Below are 10,575 nucleotides of genomic sequence, written 5' to 3' on the forward strand. Positions count from 1 at the left end.
GAAATCCACTTTGATTATCAGAGATCATTGTGGGAAGCAAAGGTTTAAGCCTTCTAGAAATGATTTTGGTAACTATTTTGCTAGAAAAATTCTTTAGGCCGATAGGCACGAACTCGAGAAATCGAGAGGGGCATTCTACCTTGGTGGTTTAATACTGGAAGAGTATGTGCAAGAATTTTGTCGGTTTTCCTCTAGAAAGAAAAAACGAACAAATTCTATCACATCCGTCTTGATTAATTCCCGAAACTATGATAAAACTTGCTGAATACCCATCCGGCCCTACTACAGCTTATCGGCACTCATGTTGAATACGATATCTTTGATCTCATCTTCTTGAGGACAGCTCAGCATTTAGTTGTTATCCTCAGAGCTGATACATCTAGGAATGCAATTAAGAATGTTAGGATCTACACTGGTGGGATGGAGGTTGAACAAATCGTCAAAATGCTTAATGGCCACTTTTGCCATTTTTTTTTTATCTCCAGATACCCATCTTCCTCTATTGTTCTTGATTTTTTCCAGCTTGAGTTTCCTTCTCCTGTCCCTGATAACCGCATGAAAATATTTGGTATTGCTATCCCCTTCTTCAAACCATCTAACCTGGGATTTTTGTTTAAGAATACCATCCTATTTGTTTAACCAGGATATATACTCAGCATGACCTCTATTAACCTCTTCTTTACTATTTTCAGTCCTGGCCTCCATGTCTAAATCCTCCCTTCTTGTTGTAATTGATAGGAGTAAACCCATTTGTAAAAACAAGAAAGTGTTGTGTGATTGTTGCTTCCACAGATCTGACATGGATTAGATTTAGAAATCTCCTTTTGCTAATTCCCTCCATTTTGAATTGTATCATATTGTTTCTGATGATTGTATGAACGGCCTCCTCTACCTTTTTGTTGTCCTCGTCCTTGATAATAATTACCACGCCCTCGTCCTTGTGACTTTTGGGTGACGAAAGCCATGGCTGGATCAAGCAAAGTTGGTGCTTCTTGCTCGTCTCCATCTCCTCTCATCTCAAGTCCCCTAAGAGCATTAAAAAATTGATTAAATGTCGGATAAGGGGTCTTACTTAACATAACAGTTCGAAGGGTCTTATATTTGCTTCCAAGATCTCTAGCAAAGTTAATAACTTTGCTATATTCATCCAAAGGTTTGTGTATAGCCATGAGGTTATCACAAATTCCTTTATGTATTCATCTATGAATTTTGTTCCCAGTTTCACAGTTTGAAGTAGCAACTTCAATTGAAACTCCTTATCCTTGCATGCTTGGAGATAAGTATATTTAAGACAAATCCATATTTGTTTTGCCGTAGTACATCCTATTATGAGGAACATTGCGTCTTCTGTCATTGTTCTAGATAGCTAAATCCGATCTAGAACGTCACGTTCTTCCCAAGTAGTAAACTTGGGGTTAGGAGCTGGTTCATCTTTCTCATCTAATATGTTCTTGGATGGGGGTTCAGTTGGAGTATATGTGTCCTCCAAACTAAGTAATTCGAGGGTTTCAACTTAATAGAACAAATGACTACAAGTTGATGGAGTGAAGATGGTGAGAGGGCTAAGGTAGTAGGCTATATCTAGCATCTAAAACGGAAATTCTTTAGGATCGTGTTAATAGAGCCTAGGCTCTTGATATCATAAAGAAAATAATGACACAAAGACTACAAGAATATTTCAAGTCTTGCTTGTTGATTTCATATGTTACATGACATGGGTATTTATACTATACATGTTTAGCAAAGAGTCCTCCATGTGCTTAGCTTTTAGCTAACAAGTTTAGATGTAATAACTCTTCCCAGTGTGTTATTGTGTCGGATAAGACTACTAAACCTACGCGATTAAGGATTGTATTCTATCCAGATTGGGAGCCATGTCTATCATAAACTAGTCAAATATTCTTTCCCAAAAGATATGAAATGTAACCTTTGGGAACAAAAGAGTAGCACTTTTTCGTTATGGGCATAGTTTATAACGCCAATTAATATGCTGTTAAAATACTACTTCCTCCGGATCAAAAAAAATGTCCACTTAGCCTTTTTTTCTTGGGTCAAAAAAAGTGTCCGCTTATTAAATCAAGAAATAATTAACCTTATCTTTTCAAATTTGCCCCTATTAAGTGTTATGTGATCAAATTCCAATGCCTATTTAATTAGGGTTAGTTTAGTCAATTTACATATTTTTTTTCTTGGAGTGAGTAGTTTTACACAGGTTGTCTGAAATTTAAGTGACTTTTTTTTTTATCCGGAGGGAGTATACTGTACTACGTAAAATATTTATTATTCTGTGTTGTTTTACGCTATTAATAACGGCCAACATAATTGAATCAATTTCACGATCTTTTGGGTCTTGTAAAGCTAATTCCAATATTGTCCCCAGATTGTATTAACAATAAAAGTTCAAATTGGTCATTCAATACACTCCCAACTCATCTAATTGTGGCACCTTGTCTCTTACTGCTTCTTTGGGTGGTAGTTAACTATCATTTCATAATTTATTATATTGTTTTGATGAATATAACATTTGGATAGATTGTATTGTTTATCGTCGTTTCATAGTGCCACAAGTTTACAAGACTACAGAAAAAGATATGGGATAGAGTTCTTATAAAAAAGAAAGTAGAATAAATGATAAATAAGATATTTATATAGTAAGTAAGGGTTAAATGAAAAAGAAAGAAAAAAAAAAAGATAACGACACCATCACACTAAATCGGTTGTTAGATAAAAAAAATTAATATTACGATATAATAAAATTCAAATAATAATCAAAACAAAAATTATAGTTAAAGTAATGATGATATACAATACACACAGAGAAAAATATATGATACCTGGTTAAGAAGTTTTTCTATTTTTAGATTTGATTTAAAAAATTTCAACTAAAATGTCATTTCAGCATAGATTTAGGAAATGAGATCAGCATCTGTGCGCTTATAATCCGTTAGCTCCGTTCTAACGGCCCCAGATTCCATAGGCAACGTAAAATTGTTAAAGGGTTAATAGCATTTTGGTCCTTTAGTTATTACTCTCTCCGGATTAAAAAAAAAAAGTGTCCACGTAAACTTTTTTCTTGGGTAAAAAAAAGTGTCACTTATTATATCAAGAAACAATTAACCTTATCTTTTCAGATTTGCCCCTATTAAGTGTTATGTGATCAAATCCTAATGCCTATTTAATTAGAGGTAATTTAGTCAATTTACATATTTTTTTCTTGGAGTGAGTAGTTTCTTAAGGGGTGTGCAAATGGCTAAGTGGATTCTTTTTTTGATCCAGAGGTAGTAGTAAATTTTGATTTCGGTCTTTATGATATTTGACTAAGTATTAAATCTTCAATTTGTCGAATTGTGCACTTTTGATTTTTTTACTTGTGAATATTCTCAAATTCATCATAAGTATTAATCCTTTCTCCACTTAATTACTTATGTTACTGTGTTAAGTTATACTGTTACTTCATATTTGACGGTAATCTTGCATAATAAACATATAATACATTTTTTTACATGAAAGGACCAAAAGTGCACGTTTTAATTAATTGAAGATTAACACGGGTTAAAAGTAGAATATACCCATAACTTAGGGATAAAAGTGCTATTATCCCATTATTAGGACCTGTTTGGCCCTGAGAATTTTTCACTTTATTATAAAATCAGCGTTTGGCCATGAAAATTCCAGAATGTGAAAAACACGTAAAACCTTATTTTCACTATTTTCACTTTCAGTACCTTCATACAACTAAATATTATTTGCAAAAATCATAACCAAACACAACTCCATATTCAACAACAACAACTTCAAAATTCCAAATAAAGTGAAAAATATTTAAGGCCCGTTTGGCCATAAATACCAAAAAAAAATTCACTTTTTTTTGGAATTTTTGAAGTTGGAGTTGGAGTTGTGTTTGGCCATAGTTTTTAAAATTGTAGTTTTTGGTGAAATATAATGTAAAAAAGTGAAAAAAGTTGAAATTTTTTGAAAAATAAGTTTTTCTTGTTTTCAGTATTCAGGAATACAACTCTGAAAAAAAGTGAATAATTTTTATGGCCAAACGCTAAAAGTAAAAAAAGTAAAAAAAATTTCCGGAAAAAAGTGAATAATTTTTATGACCAAACGCCCACTTAGGTTTCATGGCCAAAATGAGAGGACAACGTGCATTCCAATACTTGTACAATGTGCTAAATGTTTTGTATTTTCTTTGAATTATGATCCACAGGCTCACATTTTCACCAGTCCAAAGGGGCAAAATCCCGCTTTTGCTTTACCTTGGTTCTTTTTGCTTACGCCCCCACTACCGCACCTAAGCCTTACCTGTTTTAGTAAAAACCAAAGTTGTTTTTGTTAATTCCCAACAAAACCCTACACCACAGACTTCTTTTTCCTTGGTCTTTCACTTTAATCTTGGTTGATAGATGTATCTTCCCTATTAATCAGGTACTTTTTTTTTTTTTTTTTTTTTTATTACCGTTTTTGTTTTCTTTCATTTTAATACTGGGAATTTCATTTTGCAATTGGCTATGGTCATTGAACTGTGTAGAAATTAGCGTGTTTGGTGGCATTTGGTTGTCTAGATTAATGGGGGAGCTATTTTTGTATATAACTTTTTGGGTCTATGGGTAGTTTCATCTTACATTTGCTATGACCTGTTAAGTGTGTGTTCAAATAAATGGGGTTTTTTTTGTGTGGACTTGTAAATTGTTTTTTCTGATTGAATCTGTGGGTTTGTGTTTTAGGTTCTGCAGGTTTCTTTTTATTGTTGTATGGTAAAGTGAGACATAGGTTCATTCGCAATCACAACTCAATTATCCACCAACTCTAGCTATATAGGAAAGACAGCATACACAGTGTAATCCCACAAGTGGAGTTTGGGGAGGGTAGGATATACGCTGACCTTACCCCTACCTTTGTGGGGTAGAGAGGCTGTTTCCTATAGACCAACTCTAGCTATCTCTCACTTTTTCCCCCATCTCGAAAAAAAAAGAAGTGAAAGACCAACTCTAGCTGTCTTTCACTGTTTTTTGAGATGGGAAAGAAAGTGAAAGATAGAGTTGGTGGATGATTGAGTTGTGATATCCTAAATGACCAAATGGGGTCAAAAAGTTTTGGATGGGGTAATTTCAAAAGAAAGAGATGGTCATGCATGTCTTAAGATCTTTTTTTTTTTTTTCTGCCTCAAGTGAAGGGCAAATGTAATTTCAATTCGTTATATTAGGCAGCACGTACTAGTAACAAGCTTGCAGATGTCATAATTTACGTTTTATATCTTCGAGGTTGACTTCTATGTTATTGGAAAGAGAAGAATGTTTCACTAGCAGCAATCAAGGAAACAATATTCGGCGATATGAAAATGGTGCTTGTTTAATGCCTGTTTAGTGTTGTGCTTGTTAAAACTTTTAAATGCCATGCGGTCATCCATTATTTGGCTCGGGCCTCCTTAGGCTAGAAAGCATCTTCTAAGCATCCATTTTAAGTGGTTCGCGGGGGTAAACAGAAAGAAAGTATGTCTTTGAAGTCCCGTGGGAAGGAAGATAGCATGGAATCTTAGGCCTTCTCTGCTTTTTTTCTTAAACCAACGTTTCTGTCTTTTCTTCAGATTTTTCTCTGATGAAATTTTCCCCTTCTTCTTGAGCAATTTTCTCCATAATCAGTTCGCACGTACTGCCTTGAAGAATTATCGTCATGAACTGAGATTCCTTCCACATTTTACATCTTCCTTCAAAATGTTCAAATAGTAATAACTATCCCAATCCACCACCAAGAGGTTGGACGCGGGCTACAGCTTTTACTCTTCTGCAACACACCAACCGTCTCCTTAGCTTTATTTTCTGGGTTCTTTGCTTTACCCATATAAAGGGCCTTACTATTGCATCTTTTATAGAGGAAGATGGAAACTGGTTAAGCTTCAATAGAGAATAACAGATGGAGTTTGCGTTGTCACCATTTATTTGAGCGATCTCGTGAAGCGAGAAATATTCATTTGTGCTATAAACCAATAAAAGTAAACCAAGTGAACATAACTTGTTGCCATTCTGAGGAATGCTAAATATTGAGTAGTGTGTTCCAAACATACAACTTATTTAAACGAGAAAGCCTGCGAGAGGTTACTGTAATTGCAATGTCAGTGGATGTCTACACGAGCTTATTCTACTTGAAATTTAATCAACTATTACATTCCTTATTATACTGTTTCTTCTGGGTAATCAGTGCTGTGCTTTCTGTTGCTTTTTCTTTCAGAATATCTCCTGTGGGGTCCTGCTGTGATTGTACCGTCCACTGTAGTCTGATTCATGAAGGTGTGGCACCAGCACTTGACGTGAAGGTATTTATGCTATTAGAATTGCATGATTGTTACCTTTCCTTCTGGGAACTAGGAATTGGTTGCTTGTTCTACACTCCAGCACTTATTCTTCTAGGAATTTTGTTGCTTGTTCTACACTCTGGTACTTATTCTTCTGGTATCTTTTAGAAAATAAGGAAATAAAGTGCAAATGTGAATCACACTAGCAAGGATATGGAGACTATTCAAATTAATCCACCTACTCATTTTTTAGAGATTTTCAAATCCTCCTTCAAATAACCTGTTCTTCATCAAAGGAAAAAAGCCCTCATTCTTCCCTTCGCTCATAGTCTGATCGAGCTCCACATTGTTTTGCCATTATGGACCTTGCTTTCCATAGCTGAAGTATTATATTATAAATAAACATGATGTTATTCTCAAAAAAAAAAAAAAAAAAAAACATGATGTTGAAAATCTCCTCATGTTGGCTAAACTCAGAGTTCAACAGATACGAGAATGTTCAAAGTTTTTCCCTATCAAATATCTGTCTTAGACTTGTTTAGCTGCAAAGTTTCTTGTGGTTATAAAGCGATATATGACTCAATTAGCCTATAACACTTGATTTGGGCGATCGGGAAACCGTGCTTCTCCTGGCGTAAATTGACGTTATGCTGCATTTTCCTATATAGGCTTACTTTGATGGTCTGCAGCCTCTTCCGCTTCAGTGACTCCAAAAATGAAACCAAGAACCAATGGGGGGTCAAGGCCCCAGAGATCCAAAGGTGTTCAGAGTGAGGGACCAAACTGGGTAATAATTGCGGGTAGTGCGTTAATAAGTACATTATCTGTTCGCTTAGGCTACAAGCTGAAGCAGGTGCTTGACTCGAGACAACAGAACAAGACTACCAGCAGTTTGAAAGGTCCTATATTGTGTAAAGCAATTTGGTTTGTGTTGTGAAATTATTTTGCACTCTTAGATATGAGGCGTGGCTTAAATTGCAGGAAATGAAAAGTCTCCTGACGGAAGTAAGTTAGGGAATGGTCATTTGCAGTCAAGTACTTACTATTTTGCTCAAGATGATGATGGCTGCTACAATTGCAATACCGGTATGCAAATTCTTGCCATCCCTTTGGAATTTAATCTCAGAATTTAGGTTCTTTTTGTTGTAAAGATCCTGGCTAGTTATTTGATGTTGGCATCATCTTCTTCCTCTGCTCCTTTCCAGTTCTCTAACTCCGATTTTGCGAGAGAATAATTTGAACTGGTAAGGTTAATTAGAGTGGCATGCATCTAAAGTATGGTTCCTAGACAACTTGTTCATATTAATGTTGATTTTGTGGTTGCTTTGTAACTTGAAAACATAGGCAGTTATCTTACTTGCTTTAAGAGGTGTATGGTGATGTCAAGTGATAGACAGAAACTGAACAAAGGAGGATTCATGTTATGTAATCAATATGATGCTTTTCTTGGTATACATGTTGCACTGCGTGTCAGTGTAGCTACCCCTTAGAATCAGCTTTTACCCTCTGTGCTGAGTCTTCTCAGAAGGTTACTAATTACTAGTGCAGTTAAGTCCAAAAGTTAACCTTACGGAAATAAAGAGTCATGGAAAAAAGATAAGTGTATGCACATGTTTACCTTTTTGACTTTATGGTCCAGTTTGTTTGCAGAAATTTATAATTTAACATCTTATGTGCATGGTTAGTGTTTCCTATCATAGTATGGGGTGTATATATTGGTGGCTTATGCTACTTACCTCTGGCCTAGTTGACATGTAGCTTGTAAAGGATGTTAAAGGACTTGGAGGCTTAAGCTAGCTCCTCCTGCATTGTTCATTGGGACAGTTTACCTCTCCTTTTGTCTTGTATGGATAAATCTTATCTTAGCTGACAACAATCCGATGTCCTTATAGTAGCTTCTCTCATTTGGTTTTATCAGGTCTAGGTATTTTTATGTCTCATTTAATGGTTGATAAGATGTACAATTTGGTGTTTTTCCGATTGAACTGTTAATCTAAGGATAATTAGAAGCATAGTTCAAATGAAATCTTGTGCTTATAACTTGATAAAAAGAGGGTCTAGGGCTATAGTTCAGTGGTACGGAGGCAACACGGAATGTGGGGATAGGTCATGTAATTCCCTAGATAACATTTTGTAGATTAATATTGTGACTGCTACTTTTGACAATTCGCTATTTATTGTGTTTTTATACTTTGTTTTCATTTATTTATTTCTCTCAAGATTAGTTTGCTGAAGGTTTGAAGAATTCCATAGATAGCAGAAGATTAACTCCTTTATAATCTTCTCAACTTTCTATGTGAATCATATTAGTTGCGGGTCTTCTTTTATCCTTGTTCAGTCTGCAAAACTTTCTATGCTTAGTCTTTTGGTGCAATAGCTTTATTCGCAGTTTAGAAAGAAAAGTATAGAGACCACGACAAAAAAAAAAAAAAATAGCTATTGGATACACCAGTATAAAAAATAGAGAATTGATCAAAAAAAAAAAAAAAAAAAAAAAAGAAAAAAAGCACGACAAAGAAGTGTGAAGTGATTTAATGTGTTTACAGCTATTGTACTCTATAATGGTGTGCTAATTAGTGTTGGCTATTTTAATGAACATGTGCTATTTTTATAAGACAGGAGCTAGAGGATTAGGAATTACAAAGCAGCAGTATAACGGGTCTGAGCCTGAAATGGTGCTCCCTCTCGTGACAGTTCCTGCGATCGAATTCAATAAAGAGAATGGTGGGGCTTGGTCAACCTCTCCCGACCGTCTTGAACTGCCACAAAAACCATTTCATCACTCAAACAGCTCTGAGTCGCCATGCGTCTCGGAATCCGGTTCTGACATATACAGTAAGCGAGAAGTGATACAAAAGCTGAGAGTACAGTTAAAGAGAAGGGACGAAACGATATTAGAGATGCAAGAACAAATTGCAGAGTTGCAGGCTTCTCTCAACAATCAGCTGTCACATTCTGCTCATCTGCAGTCATTGCTGGATGCTTCAAACAGGGATCTCTTTGATTCGGAGAGAGAGATACAGAGGCTGAGGAAGGCAATTGCAGATCATTGCGTTGGACAAGTAAGCCCAACAGTACCTGTATGGCCAGCTGAAGGCAGATACGGTCACACTAACGGTCACCTGGATGTTGACAGAAATTCGGATACTTCAGACAAGGGAAGAGGAGACGGAGAAAGGTTTGAAATGCTGAAGCGCGAAAAAGATGAGTTGAAAGAAGTGATTGAAGGGAAGGATTATCTGATCAGGAGCTACAAGGAGCAAACTGCCGAGCTTTCAGTCAAGGTCAAGGAGCTGCAACAGAGATTGGATGCTCAGCTCCCGAATATTTTGTAGGGACGCGTTAGAGTTGTGTATTCTTTTGTTTGCTTTCATATTTAGGATGTTTTCCATTCCCTTGATTGATTTTAAGCTTCATGATATGGGAATGCTATTTTCTCAGTTTTCTCTGGTTTTTTCCTTCTATGTTTCTATTCCTTGGCCCCAACCACTCCATTTCTGCTTTGTGTTCATAATGTCGACAGAAACGATTTCGATATACCAGCGTAGTATTAGTAGATTAAGTTTGATGATTGCTTCCTGTATTGCTGAACATGGTAAAAATGGTTCACCATGCAATGAGTTTTTTTCCATCTATGTATTTAAGAGACGTTTCTTCAGCAGTTTGATGGTATTTGACTTGTGTCACCTCCAGAACAAAGCTGGAAAGAGTTACTGCTCTTTAATGTCCTAGAACTAGAGTGTCCTTTTTCTTGTATAACAGTGCTTGCTACTTCAGACCAGCACATATACGGGGTACTTTTTGCTTGTTAAGGTTAGGGTAAATGGGCAGAAATCATCTGCGTTTTGTGTCTGTATCACAATTTGAACTCTGTTTTTAATGATTTTTACTCACTTTATTGATGGTCAGATCACACCCTTGGTGTGAATCAAGACCTTCCATTTGTGACGACTGCCAATAGCTCTGATATTTTCAGTTTTTATCCAAGTATAGAGACTGGAGACATATGACCATGTTCAAAAATTCATTGTAAGAATCCTATCCTATTTCAGATAAGCAAATGGTGTCTTGATAAACCAGCTAACTAATGCAATCCCTGTCAAAAGTATAAAACATTAGATCCGTTCTTATGCTTCGTCTTTACCAGTTCTGAAAAACTTCACGATGCAGTATCTATATACATAAAGAGAGTATACCTTGTTGTTCTATGTATGTATGGACATAGAGTCTCTTTGCACATGCATACCTTTTCATTCAAAGTTTATTTTTATGCATAAGGG

The 10,575-nt window shown here is 35.8% G+C and overlaps 1 protein-coding gene across 2 annotated transcripts; it reads left to right on the plus strand.

Annotated features, from left to right (window-relative positions):
- The first annotated feature begins 4,231 nt into the window (after positions 1-4,231).
- On the plus strand, positions 4,232-9,956 carry LOC132059310 (uncharacterized). Of its 2 annotated transcripts, none has more exons than XM_059451887.1 (5): positions 4,232-4,431; positions 6,232-6,316; positions 6,964-7,194; positions 7,277-7,381; positions 8,915-9,956. In XM_059451887.1, the coding sequence occupies exons 3-5, from the start codon at positions 7,011-7,013 to the stop codon at positions 9,628-9,630; spliced, it is 1,005 nt and encodes a 334-aa protein (XP_059307870.1). In that variant the 5' UTR covers positions 4,232-4,431; positions 6,232-6,316; positions 6,964-7,010; the 3' UTR covers positions 9,631-9,956. The 2 variants fall into 2 exon arrangements, with proteins under 2 accessions (XP_059307870.1, XP_059307871.1); XM_059451888.1 differs by lacking the exon at positions 4,232-4,431 and adding an exon at positions 4,929-5,347.
- Positions 9,957-10,575: the final 619 nt, after the last annotated feature.

Source organism: Lycium ferocissimum, chromosome 6 (genome assembly GCF_029784015.1).
Source record: "Lycium ferocissimum isolate CSIRO_LF1 chromosome 6, AGI_CSIRO_Lferr_CH_V1, whole genome shotgun sequence".
Taxonomy (NCBI): Eukaryota; Viridiplantae; Streptophyta; class Magnoliopsida; order Solanales; family Solanaceae; genus Lycium; species Lycium ferocissimum.